The 17,004-nt window shown below is 34.8% G+C and overlaps 4 protein-coding genes across 5 annotated transcripts; all 4 read left to right on the top strand.

The window, feature by feature from the left end:
- The first annotated feature begins 422 nt into the window (after positions 1 to 422).
- LOC18587931 (sulfite exporter TauE/SafE family protein 3-like) lies at positions 423 to 6,396 on the top strand. Its single transcript, XM_088810327.1, has 13 exons — positions 423 to 608; positions 1,244 to 1,407; positions 3,009 to 3,219; positions 3,944 to 4,103; positions 4,338 to 4,538; positions 4,626 to 4,690; positions 4,968 to 4,992; positions 5,076 to 5,155; positions 5,237 to 5,360; positions 5,514 to 5,770; positions 5,874 to 5,966; positions 6,087 to 6,228; positions 6,311 to 6,396. The coding sequence occupies exons 1-13, from the start codon at positions 423 to 425 to the stop codon at positions 6,394 to 6,396; spliced, it is 1,794 nt and encodes a 597-aa protein (XP_088666453.1).
- A 994-nt stretch (positions 6,397 to 7,390) lies between these two features.
- Positions 7,391 to 10,058, top strand: LOC18587932 (coiled-coil protein). 2 transcript variants are annotated; one of them, XM_007011995.3, is made up of 6 exons: positions 7,391 to 7,705; positions 7,851 to 7,978; positions 8,084 to 8,187; positions 8,284 to 8,371; positions 8,660 to 8,721; positions 9,339 to 10,058. In XM_007011995.3, exons 1-6 carry the CDS (start codon positions 7,593 to 7,595, stop codon positions 9,489 to 9,491), a joined length of 648 nt encoding a protein of 215 aa, XP_007012057.3. In that variant the 5' UTR covers positions 7,391 to 7,592; the 3' UTR covers positions 9,492 to 10,058. The 2 variants fall into 2 exon arrangements, with proteins under 2 accessions (XP_007012057.3, XP_088666381.1); XM_088810255.1 differs by lacking the exon at positions 9,339 to 10,058 and adding an exon at positions 8,853 to 8,954.
- A 559-nt stretch (positions 10,059 to 10,617) lies between these two features.
- LA1 (La protein 1) lies at positions 10,618 to 14,014 on the top strand. The gene is made up of 10 exons (XM_007011996.3): positions 10,618 to 10,891; positions 10,994 to 11,072; positions 11,187 to 11,336; positions 11,440 to 11,582; positions 11,722 to 11,870; positions 12,127 to 12,228; positions 12,314 to 12,677; positions 13,015 to 13,162; positions 13,486 to 13,564; positions 13,705 to 14,014. Exons 1-10 carry the CDS (start codon positions 10,841 to 10,843, stop codon positions 13,802 to 13,804), a joined length of 1,365 nt encoding a protein of 454 aa, XP_007012058.3. The 5' UTR covers positions 10,618 to 10,840; the 3' UTR covers positions 13,805 to 14,014.
- Positions 14,015 to 14,351: 337 nt separating this feature from the next.
- LOC18587934 (dynein light chain 1, cytoplasmic-like) lies at positions 14,352 to 15,345 on the top strand. Its single transcript, XM_007011997.3, has 2 exons — positions 14,352 to 14,870; positions 14,955 to 15,345. The coding sequence occupies exons 1-2, from the start codon at positions 14,733 to 14,735 to the stop codon at positions 15,108 to 15,110; spliced, it is 294 nt and encodes a 97-aa protein (XP_007012059.3). The 5' UTR covers positions 14,352 to 14,732; the 3' UTR covers positions 15,111 to 15,345.
- Positions 15,346 to 17,004: the final 1,659 nt, after the last annotated feature.

Consider the following 17,004-nt stretch of genomic DNA (forward strand, 5'->3'; position numbering starts at 1 on the left):
TTTCGATTCTTCAACCATTAGTTTAATGAGGAGAGTTTTAAAGAGGTTTTTGCTGCGGCATGGGAGGAAAGTGGCAAAAAACAATGTAAAGGTGGTGAGCTTTGGCAAAGACTTCGAGCCGCCAAACTAAGCCATTAAGAAATGGCAAGCATCAATAAGAGGTAGTTATCAACATAAAATTAAACCCCTTGGAGGTTGAGATTCAAAGGAAGCCACAAAAGTGGCAAACTAATAGTGAAAGTGGGTCACATAAGGTGGAAATTGCTAAGTTGAGGGTTGATCTTTGGTCTCTTTACTAAGTGGAAGAAAGATCTTGGCACCCAAAATCAAGGATTAAATGGTTTCTGAAAGGGGATAAGAACACCAAATATTTCCACGTTATCGTTTCTGTAAGAAAAAGGAGGAATTAAGTTGATAGGCTAATGGTCAACAATATCGAGATCACTGACCCTCCGAGCATTAGGGAGGAGGTGGCACGACACTTTGAGAAGCTTTACGGGCACAAATTGATGGCTAAACTTATTGATTGGGATGTGGAACTCAGAATGCTTTTGAAGCAGTTATCCCATGATCTTGAAAGCCGATTCTTTAAGGAAGAAGTGAAGGAGGCAATTTTTAGTTGTGATGAAAACAAAGCACTTGGACGGAATGGCTTTAACTTTAATTTCTTGAAATCTTAGTAGTCGAAGATTAAAAGGGAGGTTATGTCATTTATGAACACCTTCTATGATATTGGCAATTTTGATGAAAAAATAAACATTTCCTTCATTATTGTTAATCCTAAATAAAATAACCCCATAACACTTACAGAATACAAACCAATCAGCTTGGTGGGGAGCATGTACAAGGTAGTGGTGAAGGTTTTAGTCAATAGATTCAGAGTTGGTTATTGAGAACGTTAATGGTCTGAACCAATTTGCTTCCATCAAAGGTAGAAAAATTACGGACTGCGCATTCATTGGCAACAAGCTTGTTGACTGTCTTAAAAAAAGTAGAGAAAATGGGGTTTTCTTTAAAGTGGACTTCGAAAAGACATTTGGCAAGTGTGGACTGGTTCTTCCTTGAATTTGTCATGAGTAAAATGGGATTTGATGAACGGTGCAGGAAGTGGATCATGTCATGAATTACTATTGCTGCTGTTTTGGTCTTGGTCAATAGGTCCTCATCTCAAAAAATTAAACTGAGTTAAGGTTTACGCCAAGGATACCCTATTTTTCCGTTTCTCTTCAATCTTGTTGTTGAGGCGTTTAGCGCTCTCATGTACAAGGCTGTTGCTATGAGGCTATGTAAAGGAGTGGAAATTGGCAACAGTGGTCTTACTATTTCCCATTTGCAATATGTGAACAACACCATGATTTTGAACAAACTGGATCTTAAGAGTGTTCTAAATGTTAAGAGGGTTCTAAGGTGCTTTCAGGTTATCTCTGGTCTTAAAGATCAACTTTCAAAAAAACAGTTTATACGGCATTAAGGTGGGAGATGCTATTCAAGCTTGGGCAAATAAAATTCCATGTTTGGCTGGATCCCTTCTTATTATTTACTTAGGTATTTTATTAAGAGCAAGATATCACTCCATCAGTATTTGGCACCCGGTAATTGAAAATTTGCTGCGAGACTTGTCAGATGGTTACATTGATGGGAGGTTACACTGATTCAATTGGTCCTTGTAAGCCTCTCGATTTATTTTATATCCTTATTTGAAATACCATCTGGGGTGAAAGAGGAACTCGATAGGATTCAAAGACGATTCTTGTGGGGTAGCTTAGACGAGAGGAGGCACTTGCACTGAGTGAACTGGGAGTCGGTTTGTAATCTCCGAAATCATGAGAGACTTGGTTTTATTGATCTCTGATTGAAGAATAGAGCTTTCTTGAATAAATGGCTTTGGAGATATAGTGAGAAAAATGAGAGTTTGTGGCGCTCAATGATTATAGGGAAAAACGGGGGGATAATTTGAGTTTGTTACCTTGTAATTCGAGTGGTAGGCACATGTCTACCATTTGAAAAAACATTACACGTGCACTTACCTTTTCGGGGAGCTTCTCTTCTTTTTTGTGCAAGTATTGGCTATTTGATCAGGAACGGTGTAAATATTTACTTTTGGGATGACGAGTGGATTTAAAGCGTTACCCTCAAAGTGGCTTTCCCTCTCATCTTCGCTTTTGCTACAAACAAAACCAACAAGGTTTGTGAGTTTGGCTTTTGGACCAACCGGGTATGTTAGTGTCATGTTTGAGTTACGAAAAAACGTATTTGACAGGGAGAAAAAGGCATGGGAGCAATTCATGGGCTGTCTACAGGGTATTTACCTCGACCTAGAGATTAACGATAAATTAATTTGAAAATTCACCCTGAATGGAAACTACTCTGCCAACTCATTCTGCAAATCTATCTTAAGTAATTGTGATGCGGATATAGAATAATGGAAGTATGTGTAGGCTAATTTAGCTCCCTCAAAGATGGAGAACTTTGTATGGCAAGTTCTCAGGGGTAGAATGGCTGTCAAAGAATAGCTTGTCAAAAGAAACCTTTTGCAACCTGAGGCATCCTTGTGTGCATTGTGCAATAATCGAAAAGAATCGATAAACCATCTTTTCTTCACTTGTTATGAATCTTGGAGAATATGGAACTCTTGGTGTGTGAATGGGATATCATCACTTGCATGGCAAAAAATGTTGTCTCATTCTTTAAGGCTTGGAACTCCTACTAAGTCGATATGTCAATAAGAAAAATGTGGAGAATGTCTTTCTTCACCATCATTTGGTCCATTTGGCTCTATAAAAATGAAATGATTTTTGATGGCAAAATTTGGGATCCTATGAATGTGATGGAAATCATTAAACTGCGATTGGCATGGTGGGTTAAATCCAGATGGCCTGATAATGCTTCCATTACTGATATCTTCCTAATCAATCCTTTGCCACTACCTTTACCTCAAGGAAGCACAATAAGCCCAAAGTTTCATGGGATTGTCCGCCTAATGGTTGGTTCAAGTTCAATATTGACAGAGCTGCTAGGGACTGTTTAGGACATCTTAGCATTGGAAGGGTGTTACGAGATGACTTCGGTGCTGTTAAGCTCGTTTTCTATAAGAAAGCTGGTTGGGGTGACGCTAACCTTGCAGAGGTTCTAGCAGTGAGGGAGGCCATGATCCTGTTTGCAGCCTCCTCTTGGGTGAACTCCACCAACATCATCATCGAATCCGACTCTTCTAAAAAGGTTGTGTCTCCTAGTAAAGTCCCGTGGCGGTTGAGACAACTTATCCTCCAGATTCATTCACTAAAAACAGAGTTACTGGCGGTTGGCAAATTAGGCACATTTCAAGGTCAGATAATGAGGCTGCAAATAGTCTTGTTCCTGAGTTGTTGATGTAGGTCATCCACGACTGAGAGTTAATTGGGCTTCCTTCTTCACGGAAAGGCATGGACCATCCTAGGGAATGACTCAAACTCTAATTTGCAAGAGGAAGAAGCATCCTTAACGGTTATGTTTCCTCTTCTTACTTATCCCTTGCCTTAATTCTGATTTGCAAGAGGTTCTTGCCTTGTATTTTTGTTTGTCAATATTATTGTACAGGTTAAGTTGTTGCTGGCCAATTTTTTGTAAACAAGCCTAGGGTAGGATCCTGGGCTGATTTTATTGCCAGGTTCCCTCCCCTTTTGTGTAAATGGGATGTTCCCTTTTGATATGAAATTATTTCATATTTAACTTTCAAAAAAAAAAAAAAAGAGGAGAAGACACCAAATTTGATAATGTCTTACAAGCCATGATTCCTTTACAGATGACCAAACAATCTGGTCATCAACATGTCTAGTCTGTAAGTTGAATTTGCAGTAGGCTTAGTTTTCAAAAGTGTACTATTTTATTACACGTATGTTCCACATCATTCACTTCAATCAATGTATCTTCTTTTTTTTTTTTTTTCCGTCAAATAACTCTTCAGGAACTGAAATTTGGCTGGCAAATTGTTGTTGGTACCGTGATTGGATTCTTTGGAGCAGCATTTGGAAGTGTAGGTGGTGTGGGTGGTGGTGGCATTTTTGTTCCCATGCTGACTCTAATCATTGGGTTTGATAAAAAATCATCAACAGCTATATCAAAATGTATGAACCAAATGCAAATCTATCTCAGGATGTGATTCCGAATCTATGAAAAGGGAATAGTTTTGCATTTGCTTTAGATACAGTTTAAAACAAGGATACATGATAGGGCCTGGACGATTTGTCAACTGCTTGACATGTTTCCTATTCTTTCCTTTCCTTTAGGCAGTTCGCTTGAATTTTTTGCTTCCTAAATCACTTCCACAAGCTAAAAACCTGAAATTTGGGTTTGTTCAGGTATGATCATGGGGGCACCAGCCTCAACCGTTTACTATAAATTAAGGCAAAGGCATCCCCGACTTGACATGCCCATGATTGACTATGATTTGGTGCTGATTATCCAGCCGATGCTCCTGCTAGGCATTAGCATAGGAGTCACTTTCAATGTGATATTTCCAGACTGGACATTCACAATTTTGCTAATTCTTCTCTGTACAGGTAAATCTTAATTGAGTTACAGTTTCCTGTGTTATGTTCTGCTTTAGTAACAATGGAACATCCAAGACAGATTATGCTGGTTTCCAGATACATCTGTTAAGGCATACTTTAAGGGTGTTGAGACACGGAAAAGGGAGACTGTATTGAAACAGGTAAACTAACTTTTCTAGATTATCTCAGTAACATTAAGATATGACATTATTTTCTATAACATTACAGCATTTTAATGTTATTGAAATATTAGATATTCATTACTGAAATATCTAATGCTTATATACTTAATCTCGTCGAGCACCTAAAGCAGTAACCTTAAAATGCATATTATTTTTCAATAACATGAATCTATAACTTAGTAACCTTAAGCGTGGTATGAAACAATATGCAAACCCATTTGGATATTGGATTCATTTCCTCGTTTCATAAATGCAGGAGGCTGCCAAGTTGTTGGAATCACGTGATGAGCTCATTCGCTCTTCCTTTCAGTACTGTAATAGAATACATAGAGCAAACCTTGCTTGTATTTTTTTTGTTCCTAAGAGACTGTGACTCCAATCGTGTACAAAACTCTTCCTGCTGGCCCAAGCAATGAGCCTGGAAAGGAAATCAAGAGACGAGAGGTAGGTAAAAACGTTGGTTAAGTTGTAGACCTGTGATAACTATCTTAATCTGCAACCATGATTGGCTATTGCCAATGGCAGGCCACAATTCTAGAAAACATTCGTTGGAAATATAAAGAACTTGGACTTCTCTGTTTCGTTTGGTTTGCATATCTTGCAGTTCAGATTGCTAAGGATTTTTTCTTTCTTCTGTCCTCACATGCATGTTGTTAATAAATTTCAGAACTAACTGATACTGATAAGGCATGCCTTGTTGGTAACAGAACTATACAGCTACATGTTTTAACATCGTACTGGGCATTAAACTTGTTGCAGATACTTAACACCCCCCCTTCCTCCCTCTACTATTGTAGCTAAGGTGCTACTCCTATCTTTACAATCTTGCATCTGCAGGTACCAGTTTCTGTTGGGATAAATCTATATGAGGCAAATGGCTTGTGCAAAGGATGGAAAGTGATTGCCTCCAAGGGTGATGAAGGCACGAATTGGAAAGGGTATCAGCTTGTTCTCTGCTGTGCTTGTGGCATGGTAGCAGGAATAGTTGGTGGACTTCTTGGAATAGGTGGAGGATTTGCTATGGGTCGATTGTTTTTGGAGCTGGGAATTCCTCCTCCGGTAAAACATAAGGGAAAAACAAATAGGTCTGGTCTAGAAATTTCATTTTCAGAAAGCAGAAGCTGTTGTTTTCCTTGAGTTGAGATCCTTCCAAATTGTGCAGGTCGCAAGTGCCACAGCCACATTCGGGATGACCTTCTCCTCCTCAATGTCTGTTGTAGAATACTACCCTCTGAACGGTTTCCCAGTTCCTTATGGTGAGTTACATAATCCTAGCACCTCTACGAAGGGGAGTCAAAAAGGGTTGTTTTCCATGAAAATCCATTATTCAAACTTCCGGGTGATGGTATAAATCATTCTGCAACCTGTTATGGCGGCTCTGTACTTCATCGTTGTATCAGTCATTGCGGCCTTAATAGGTCAACACACTGTCGATAAGCTGATCAGATTAACCGGAAGGGAACCCATTATCATCTTTGCTCTACCCTTCACGATATTCGTCAGCGCTATTTCACTAGGTGAGAGCATCCCTGTAATTCTGGTTTCTCTTTACTACCTTGGATGTGCTCTTATTTTTGTCCCTTTTGTTAATGATTGTAGGAGGGGTTGGCATATCAGGCACGATGGAGAAGATTGAGCAGAATGATTACATGGGATTTGAGAACCTCCGCAAATACGAGGGATAGAATAGATACCATTAATGCCTTATTCTTTACAGCAACTACTTTTCACTTGTGTTTGTTTCCTGTATTACCACAGCATGCAAACAGATTCACGATTGTTAATTGAAGAATTTTTTTGTCTCCCAAAACAATACATTAGGCCTATATTCAAAATAAAAATTTTTTAGACATTTAATATTCTTACTTTGTTATATTATAAATTTATTTTTTATAATTTTTATATTAAAAATATTGAATATATATTGTAAAAGAAATTCAAATTTTATTTTAATATTCATAAAAATTAAAGAAAGACAAACATTTAGAAAAAGAAAAATTACTATTCATTTACTATTTAATGTTACGTAAATACGATTAATAGTTTAATGTTTGATGTAAAATAAATACATTTGATAAGACATTTCAATTTTTTTTAACATTTCATACTTTTTAAAATATTTTGAAATAAAATCTTTCTTTAAATATTTAATATTCTTGTTTTTTATATTTTAAATTTATTTTTCTTAATTTTTTATATTAAAAATATTGAATATCTATACGAATTAATGTAAAATACATCAAAATAAAAAATTTTGCCTTCTTTTCAAAAAAATTATCTTAAAATCCATAAAAATTAAAAAAATTTAAAGTTAAAAAAAGTACCATTCATTTGTTATGTTTAATTTTAATAAATACGACTAGTATTCTTGTCAATGTAAATTAAATAAATAAACTATCATAATAAAAATAATTATTAAAAATTCATTTTAATTTTTATAATGACATTTTTTATCAAAAATTCTTTGAAAAATAATTTAATGGACTTCACTTTATCCTTCCATTTGTAATCGAAGCTATCATTATTAATAAAATTTAATTACATTAAGATTAAGATATACTTAAATAAAATAAAAAATATAAATATTAATTAAAAATGACAAAAATCTATTTTCTCAGATTAATACCAATGGAAAAAGAAATAAAAAAAGAATTTAACCCCGTAACGCCGTGGTCACGTACTGGTAGCGGCCGGTAGCTTAATTGAAACGCTGTTATGTGGAAAAAGGCAAAGCACCAAACACCGATCTCCTTAGTCCTGAGGTAATCATTATTCTCAACAAATCCCTAATTGAAGGGGGAAAAGAAAACCTAATTTCCTTTCTGGTCTCACAAGAGAGAAAAGGGTTAAAGGAAGAACTTTTTTTTTTTTCCAAAAAAAAATGGTGTTTTACTTCAAAGCCCGACCAGAAGCTGGCGATTACACCATTTTCATGGGACTTGACAAGTACGAGAACGAGGAACTCATCAGATACGGATTCCCCGAAGACATTTGGTAATTCCTTTCATGATTTTGTTTACAATTGCAATAAAAAATTTTGAAATTTCGTCATTTTTGCCATAAATAAAGGTACTTAGGGCTTTTTTTTCGATTTTTTTTATTTAGGAAATTTGGGTGATTGAATTTCGTTTTATTACAGGTTCCATGTGGATAAAATGTCATCTGCTCATGTTTATTTACGACTTCAGAAAGGTCAAACCATCGATGATATAAGCGAAGGTGTGCTCGAAGATTGCGCTCAGCTTGTTAAAGCTAATTCCATCCAAGGTTTATATTTAGTTTCATCAATTTCTTTTTGTAAAATGTAATTTAAATATGTTTGATATAATAAGTTGGAATTTCTTTTTTTCTTTAATTATTGTGTGAGGTTAGGCAACAAAGTGAACAATATTGATGTTGTTTACACTCCATGGTCCAATTTGAAGAAAACTGCTTCCATGGATGTTGGACAAGTTGGCTTTCACAATCCCAAGATGGTAAACTTCTTTATTTTTATTAATATTGTTATTATTATTGCTCATTTGTGTTTTCTTCTGGAATGGATGTTTGCCTGATTTTATCATGTGATTTAGGTACGGACTGTGAGAGTGGAGAAGCGGATAAATGAGATAGTTAACAGGTTGAACAGGACTAAAGTGGAAAGGAAACCTGATTTAAAAGGTATGCAAATGAATGCGGTTTCATTTTCTGGAATGCCTTAGTACTACTAAGGATAGAATTATCATTGTTTATGAAAGCAATTTGGTGAGATTTCTGTGGTTTTGTATTTTGCTTGTTCCGTTTTCTGCATCTTGTTTTCCATCATAGTATGCATACTCTTATTCTATATTTGTTTTGCCTTTTGCGTCTTCTACACTTCTTTACATTAGGTATACTGTTCTTGAAATTAGTATTGTTTTATCTAATCTTGATGTCAGTGAGGGCACTTATTATGATATGTTGTTGCAGCTGAGAGAGAAGCTGTTAATGCAGCGGAAAGAGCAGAGAGAAAGCAACAGCTGAGGGAAAAAGTAAGCCCCTTTTCCTTAGACTGTTTTTTTCCTTATTTGGTCAATTTGATGGCAGCTAAATCAGTTGATGGTTTATGTGGGTATACTATAGAACATGAATATCCTAAATGGCTGTAGCGTGAAAATGAAAGTTATCCTACAGGATTTTGCTTAGGGTAAAAAGGGATTTACACCATAGCAGATTTATGGAGCTGAAGCAGGTGCAGGATAATCTATAAAGAATAAAGGGTAATAGCATCTATATGTCGTAGTTTTATTATGTTAATACACTCAGGTTTTGTTTCTTGTTCACTTTCTTAGACCAATACGGATCTATATAGTGAGGTACTGGAAATTATGGTCAGGATGCCACAATGATTGAATGGACTCATGTTCAGCTTTTCTGTGCGGCTAATAATTCAGATATTTGTCTTGAAAACCTAATAATTTCATGTAGGTGTTTATGGGATATGATGTGGTTTGTCCAATACAACAGGTGCTAAACATCGAATTGTATTTACAATTCCTGGATTTTGATAAAGAAATTTGGTTATCGGTGATCACATATGCATGTACACACATGACATCTGTTCTTGATTATGTGTCTAAAATGATAATCCCTTTGATATCTCTGGTAGAAACGACATGAGGAGCTGGAAAAGCTTGAGAAGGAAAGGCAAGCAGAGATAAGAAGCTATAAGGGTCTCATGGTCTCTGAAAAGATGACATCAAACAAACAAATTGCAGAGACAAGCAAGTCATTGCAGGAACTTGAAGAGGATTTTATGTGAAGCATATTTCAATGCCAATTAAGCTGTTGCTAGCTGCTGAGCAAAAAAAAAAAAAAAAAGATGCTAGCTGCCAAAAACCTGCTGGCTTTCAAAGAAGGGTGGTTTGTTGTTACTTTTCTATTGCAGGCTTGAAGTTATTTCCCTCATAAATAAGTCACCAAAGTCCTGAATATTTACTTCTATCGGGTTTGATCAGAAAAAAAGACAAACATGGAATGGAAACTAACTTCGAAGAGTAAATGGAGTCAAGGTTGAGGGTGGGGGAGATGAACTTCTGTTATGGTTGCTATATATTGTACTAAACATATTCAAATCTCCATTGCTGGTTTACGTGTGGTCATTTTTCATTTTCATATTTATTCTGATGGCAAATTTGCAAATGATTATGCCATATTACCATGGTTTTGATTTTGTTTTGTCAATGTTTACCACAAAATCTTAACAGTGCCATCACAGGATGCACAAGGGTTGAGAATGTGGAAATGTCTAACTGCAGATGAATTGTTGATAAAGTTATATGGTTGTGCCTATTGCACTTTCAAGAAGATGACTACTAAGGTTGATTGACTTTTGGTTTTGGTGATGATGTTTCTCTTGTTCTTCTTGTGGTGTTTCTTCTTTCATGTCCATGTTTGTAGTGAGAAATTCTGGTTAATGATTCTGTTTCGAGCACGATATCAAATTAGGTCAATTATGGTATGTCAGATGTTATGATCTTGGGTCGTAAGGTTCAATGAGTTAAACAGTCAATGTATTTTTTAAGGTGGTTTGTGATAGAGATTTTCTGTGTTACCGTCGGGAGATAGCTTTATTTTAATTTTGTGAATTAAATTAAATTTTAACAAATATATATTGAAAAATTATTTTATTTAAATTTTTAAAAATTTTTAACTAAAAATGGTTTGTAAATAAAAAAAGTGACAATACTTTAAATTTTTTAATTATTTTATTTTTTCTCTTGAATTCAATTTATTTCCTAATTTCTGGCCAAAAGAAAAAAGAAATCTTTTTTTTTGACTTGGAATGGGAGCGTCAATGGGTAATTTTGTGTTGGCGTGGCAAAGGGACAAAGGTATTTGGTAGTTCAGAAAGAAAATTTACTCAAACTTAGAATGACAGGGGGAAGTTCCGAGTTCGTGCGGGAAAGTAAACTCACCCCGCATCTCCCATGTGGTCGTGTCGGACTCGTGTTCGAGTTTTTTGAGTCGATACAATGGAAACAGCGACATTAAAAAAAGCCCACCGTATATAATTCTTAACCGAAACTACCCCTAAACCCTAAACATCCCGCGACGCTCTCTCTTCTTCGAGCCCTCTCTCTTTGTCTCCCAAGCATTTAACGTACAACAATGGCGACGGCTTCTTTGGGCGAAGATACTGCCAAGGCTGTTCTTCGCCAGGTCAAAATCCTCCTCTCCCATCTTTTTCTAAGCGTAATTTCCTTTTGCACTTGACTCGCTTCAGAAATGATTTTTATTTAATTTTGTTTAATCAATTTACAGGTGGAGTTTTACTTCAGCGATAGCAATATTCCAAGAGACGATTTTCTCAAGAAAAAAATCAGCGAGAGTGAAGATGGCAGTATCCTTTCTTAAGAAACTCGGTTACCTGTTGTTTGTATGTGAAGAGAGTATGTTATTTATTTATTTATTTCATGGTGCTTAGTCTTTGTTGATCTTGACTGTGAATAAAAAGTGGTCAGTTTGGCATTGATTTGTTCGTTTTCAAAGATGAGAGCACATTTGAATTTAGGGGCTGTGAAGGCAGAAGATGTACCAGAGCTTACTTTGAAAGCCGTTGCTGAAACTCTCAGAGCTTCCTCTTCCCTCAAGGTTTCTGAAGATGGTCAGTTTTACAAACTCGAAGAGAAGAAAAAGGGTTTTTTTTTCTTGTAAGCTAAGAAAGACTTTTTTTTTTTTAATTAAGAATTTGGGTTTTTGTCTTTCAGGGAAGAAAGTTGGTAGAAGCACTGAGCTATTAGAGCACGAGGAGTTGATAGAGCAATTGGACAGTAGAACAATTGCTGCCTCACCATTCGAGTGCAATGTCAAGAGGGAGGATGTGGAAGCCCTTTTTGGTCAGTATGCTAAGGTATTGCTCAATGCGAATAGTTTTTCTGGTTTCAATTACTTTCTTGTGTAATTACATTCGTGAAAGCCAATAATTTGTTTAGGGGTTATGGGTATGTTTGCGGTTTAATGCATACTGATTATCTTCTTACTTATTTTAGGTTAATAGTGTAAGGTTGCCTCGTCATGTGGCACACAGAAAGTACTTTTGTGGCACTGCTTTGATTGAGTTCTCAGCTGAGGAGGATGCTCAAAAGGTGCTGGAGCAAAGCTTGGTTTTTGCAGGTGCTGAGCTGGAACTAAAACCAAAGTAAGTTATACTTGTGGCTATGTATTTTGTCGCAATTTGTTTACCTAATCATGTATTTTGTCGCAATTTGTTTACCTAATGGTGTCATATATTGAAATAGATATAATCAGTATTGACATCGCAAATGAATGAGAAAATATAATCAAGTTGTGTGATATAGTTGATTTGGAAATAGATGTTGCTTGTGAATAAGTGGTTGTAGTTGCTGTTATGATTTTATTTTCTGATGCGATAGTTCTCACAATTTTCATTTCAGGAAGGATTTTGATGCTATAAGAGAACAAGAAGCAGAGGAGCTTGAGGATTATCGTCAGAGCACAGGTTCAAATGGTGATTACAACTCAAATGGAGGAGAAAAGTAAGTAATTAATCATAATCTTCAACTTGCATTAGTTTTTGTTGTCATATGTTGGTAACCAAACTCCATGTAATGATTATCACAGATACCCCAAGGGCTTACTTGTTGGATTTACATTAAAGAGCATTTCAGCTGGGGACTCTGCAGAGCAAAATGGTTCTGATGAACTCGCTAAGGATGGTCCTAATGCTTGTAAAATAGAAGTAGGGTTAGACTCAGGGAAAGCTACTGGAAGCAGTGAAAAGAAGACTACAGAAAATGACAATGACAACAAAGAAAAGATTGAAGAGAAACATGTTGTGTGGAGTGAAGGAATGAACACCAAAAATCCCATTCAAAAGGTTGAAGAGAAGGAAGATAAATCCACTGCATCTATCTATAAAAATGATATGAATGTTGTTTTGCGTGAGGATTTGAAGGGTGTCTTTCAAAAATTTGGCACTGTAAAGGTATTATTAAGGATGATGGTTTCTTCTTCTGTTTTGTTGAGATTTAGAGCCTTCATTATTTTCTCTGTGCTGATCCTTACCAAAATTCATTTGTTAATACTTCATGAGGTTTAATAGTGTTAATTGAAATTGGTCTCTCTTTTCTGGATTGTTTACTTATATCGTAATTTGTTTTACATTTTTTAGTTCTATACAAATGAATAACTAAAAACTAAAAGAAAGATAAAGTAACAGACCTTCTACTAGATAATTGTTTCTCTAGGTTCTTTTTTATTAACTTGATAATTCTTCTTCTTTATTTACTTCTTACTCGTGATGTATCTTTTTACATGTGAAGTATGTTGACTTCAAAGTTGGAGAGGATAAGGGTTACATACGGTTTGATGCACCTGAAGCAGCCCAGAAAGCTCGTGCTGCTGCGGTCCTGGCTAAAGAAGGTGGTTTGGTTGTCAAAAATTTCGTTGCTACTTTAGAACCAGTAACTGGTAAGGCAGAAACAACTTCCGTTATATCTCATTTACTCCTTAATTTGAATTTTTTTGTTGCATGTTGTGTAATTTTTGTTCCTGTTGTTACTAGAAGGTTTTACTAGGATGGTTACCTTTATATTCTATGACAGTTACTTGGTGTGTATAGCTTAGAAAGCCCCATGATCACTGTGATGTCACAGTTGATATCCTTATCGACTAATTTTCATCTTACATAACGCTGAAAAATATGTATTGCATGAGGAGCTGAGGACTTCAAGTCAAGATAGCCTGATGTATTAGATGAGGAACTGATAAAAGGGCTGGGTAATGTTTTATAGGTGATGCTGAGAGGGAGTATTGGAGTCTACTTCGTGGTAACCAAGAAAAGCATCGGGAAAGCAAGCGTTATCCAGCAAGGTCAGTGCCATACTCTTTATACAGCTTCGTTCTTTCGTTTGAAGAAGAAATTGCCCAGGAAATCCCCATTCTATGGTCTTTCTTCTATTTAAGTTACCTGTTTAATTTTTTTTATTTTATCTTTTATTTATGCTTCTCAGGGGAGGAAAGCACTACAGGGGTGGAAAACATTCCCATGGTAGAGAAAACGCTTCTCCAGGAGGTCGTCCAAATAAAGCTAGAAAAACCGGATCAGCATGAGAGGATCTATCGACTTGAGATGGGTTTTGAGATCATTTGTGCACCATAGCTTGAGAATTTTTGGGGGGAAAGAAGCCATGGTGCTTGTTCATTTCTGGTTGAAGTTAGCCATAAGTTCTATTCATTTGCTTTAATGTAACATGTTGCCATACGTTTTTGTATGTCGAATAATTTTAACATATGTTATTTTGATGCCCTTTAGTTTTTCAAGTTAACTGTGAAGATGTGAATTACATTACACTGCCTACTTACTAATTATTACCATCAAGATAATCAAAGGGGTGTAGCCATGGCCTATTGGTTTGCAAACATAGAGGATAGTAAGGTACTGTATTTGGATGAAATGAATCATGTCACTTCCATCTGTGGATTTGTGTTTTGTTCTTTTGTGGGAGAAAGAAATGTTAACCCTTTTACTCCATGGTAGTAAGTTCTTTGAGTCATAAGTTATCGTCCCAAATCTTATCACATCAGGACCCTACAAAAAATGAAATGCAAGAAAATATTCCATTCTTTTTAATTACTTTTTAAAATTCTATCACTATAATTATTTATTGGAAAAGGAAGTCTAGAACCCAAATACAAAATAGTACATTGTTTTCATTGATTCTAAACTTAGTAAAGGCACTGATTCCTTGCTTAATATCTGCCTCACCTGCTTTACCCTTTGCCATAACATCTCAAAATATAGTTACAGATACAGTGACGTGGGAGATGAGGTGAAAGGGAAATTCTTAAAAAGAAAAAGAAACATGGCAGCTTGAAAGTCCAAAGGAACATCGGATGATTGTTCCTTCAGGCTAGGAAAGAGGGACGAGGCTGTGACTAGAGAGAAGTAAGCTTCTCTGTTTCTTTCTGCTAAAATCTCTTTCCTCCCAGTCTCCCAGGTTTATTTGATATCAGCTGGTTGAGAGAAAGAAAGGAAGAGATGTTGGAAGGTAAAGCTGTGATTGAAGAGACAGACATGCCCTTGAAGATGCAGGCTCAAGCCCTGGCTTCTGCTTCTCGGGCTCTTGATCTCTATGAAGTCTTTGACTGCATTCCCATCGCTGCCTATATTATAAAGGTTATCAGTTCATTTCAGACCATCCCTTGTTTTGTTCTCTGTTTTTTCCCTTACACAACTTTCCGGATTCATATTTGTTTACAGGATTTCGACAAGATGTATGGGCCTGGATGGCAATGCGTGGTGGGTACAAACTTCAGTTGCTTCTTCATCCATTTAAAAGGAACTTTCATCTATTTTGCTTTGGCCACTCTCAACTTTCTCATCTTCAAGGGGAGCTGTAGTTCCACTTCTTCATGAAGTTGAGCTGGTTTGATGGCGGACTGTGAAAGAAAGACAGAAAGTCCTTGATGAGATAGGAAGGTGGCCATCTTTGGATTCTTCCTTCTGTTGGATGATGAATCATTGAATACTTTGAAGCTGCATGTCTAAGGCCTATTTTTGTTTGCTTATGTAAATTGATGCTAGTCATTGCCATCACTACCTTCCATTTTCTCCCAAGTGGAATTAATTGAAACGCAGTGCATTGATCAAATCGATAACAACAACATACATACATACATACATACACAATCATCTCTCTTTTTTTATAAATATGGCAGCTTCTTAATTTCTTTACCTCCACTCTGAACTCTTTAAGATGTTCAAGTTTAATTAATTATTAAGACAGGGGCATTTCCATATGAGATTGCTATAGCCACACCCCAATTTTATATTGTAAATACTACCCTATGTCTAGACTTTTTGTTTAATTTCTATGTTTAATTAAAGATAAGCATATAATTTTCATAAATTTTTCTTTTTATATCATTGTTTACCTTCTTTGATAGAAACCTTTACAATCTTTGAATACAATGATCATAATTTGTCAATTATAATACTATTACTCCCTCCATCTTTTTTCCTTTGTTCATATTTTTTTTGGATGTCTCAAACTAAAGTCCTTTTTCATTTTTTAAGATATTCAAGACTTATATTATAAGTTTTCTCAAATTTTAATATAAAATATATCAAAAAAAAAAATTTATCTTTATATTTATCAAAGTAAAAAAAAAAACAAATATTTAGAAACGGATTAAGTACTAAAACTTCTAATGTCTAATAAGTAAAGATGTAAATAGGCAAGGTACTTACTATTTTTTAAATATCTGACTTCAAAATAAATATATCTATCATTTAGATGAAGTTTTTAAATATGTGTGAACACCAAATTTAATATTGTAAAAATCAATAATTAATTAATTTAATTGTCACGAATTAAAATCCAAACCTGATATCATCATTTTCATTTTGAGTTTCAAGACACTTGTAAACAAGAGAAAAAAATAAATCCAAAACGATATTTTCTTTTTTTTTATTTGGAAAAGAAATTTAAATTTAACTTTTCAAATAAATACAAGCGCATTTATTATTATTAAACCGAATGCTTAAGCATAAAATAATAATGACAATAAAATATTAAAAAAGAATAAAAAAACTTGTAATTATGAAAATACAATACATTCGTTTATTTTGTTTGGGGACACGTGTACTTGTTGTCGATGATGCTAAGCTTCGTTGGGCAATATGTATCAGGAAAAGTCCTTCACGTATTTAATTTCAGATTTACTCTATAATTACTCATTACGGAAAAGAAAAAAAAATTAATATTTAATCTACTGTCGATAATTTTCGTATGCTATTAATTCATCAAACGTTACCACCTCACAGTACATTTTTTAAAGACTTAAAAATAAATATAAATTTTTTTAATAATTAATTAAATAAAAATAAAATATTTTTACTTTTCTCCAAACTTCTCCATATTCTTTCTTGTTCTTCAACTCATTCAAAATATTTTTTTGTTCTTTTTCTTCTTATTCTTCTTCTATTAAAAATAAGAGGATAATCAAAGATTTAAAAGAGATGTTAATTTTTTTTTCAAATAAATAAATTAGTGTTTTATTTTATTTGGATTTGGGTTTAGGGTTTTAATTTAATTGAACATAATCATTATGTTGTAGGTTGGTTTTGTGTATTTTTGTAATAATCTTATTTTTGGAATTGTTGATATCGGAGTTTACATGTTTGAGTTTAATTGTTGACTATTTCATCTTTCTTTCTTTTTAGTTTTATTCAATTTTGTTAATTGAGAAATACTTTGATTCGAATTATTTTAAACAAAATTTAAAGTTTCAAAATCTATTGCTCTAAA

Source organism: Theobroma cacao, chromosome 9, assembly GCF_053813885.1.
Source record: "Theobroma cacao isolate CCN51 chromosome 9, ASM5381388v1, whole genome shotgun sequence".
NCBI classification, from domain to species: domain Eukaryota; kingdom Viridiplantae; phylum Streptophyta; class Magnoliopsida; order Malvales; family Malvaceae; genus Theobroma; species Theobroma cacao.

Excerpts from the sequence above, each read along its gene's own strand:
- LOC18587931 (XM_088810327.1), top strand. The coding sequence starts at position 423 with ATGGTCAACAATATCGAGATCACTGACCCTCCGAGCATTAGGGAGGAG. Across the intron at positions 4,539-4,625 it reads GCTAATTCTTCTCTGTACAG|ATACATCTGTTAAGGCATAC; the intron begins GTAAATCTTAAT and ends GCTGGTTTCCAG. Across the intron at positions 5,967-6,086 it reads ACGGTTTCCCAGTTCCTTAT|GCTCTGTACTTCATCGTTGT; the intron begins GGTGAGTTACAT and ends CCTGTTATGGCG.
- LOC18587932 (XM_007011995.3), top strand. The coding sequence starts at position 7,593 with ATGGTGTTTTACTTCAAAGCCCGACCAGAAGCTGGCGATTACACCATT. Across the intron at positions 7,706-7,850 it reads GGATTCCCCGAAGACATTTG|GTTCCATGTGGATAAAATGT; the intron begins GTAATTCCTTTC and ends GTTTTATTACAG. Across the intron at positions 8,188-8,283 it reads GCTTTCACAATCCCAAGATG|GTACGGACTGTGAGAGTGGA; the intron begins GTAAACTTCTTT and ends CATGTGATTTAG.
- LA1 (XM_007011996.3), top strand. The coding sequence starts at position 10,841 with ATGGCGACGGCTTCTTTGGGCGAAGATACTGCCAAGGCTGTTCTTCGC. Across the intron at positions 11,871-12,126 it reads GAGCTGGAACTAAAACCAAA|GAAGGATTTTGATGCTATAA; the intron begins GTAAGTTATACT and ends TTTTCATTTCAG. Across the intron at positions 13,163-13,485 it reads TACTTTAGAACCAGTAACTG|GTGATGCTGAGAGGGAGTAT; the intron begins GTAAGGCAGAAA and ends AATGTTTTATAG.
- LOC18587934 (XM_007011997.3), top strand. The coding sequence starts at position 14,733 with ATGTTGGAAGGTAAAGCTGTGATTGAAGAGACAGACATGCCCTTGAAG. Across the intron at positions 14,871-14,954 it reads TCGCTGCCTATATTATAAAG|GATTTCGACAAGATGTATGG; the intron begins GTTATCAGTTCA and ends ATTTGTTTACAG.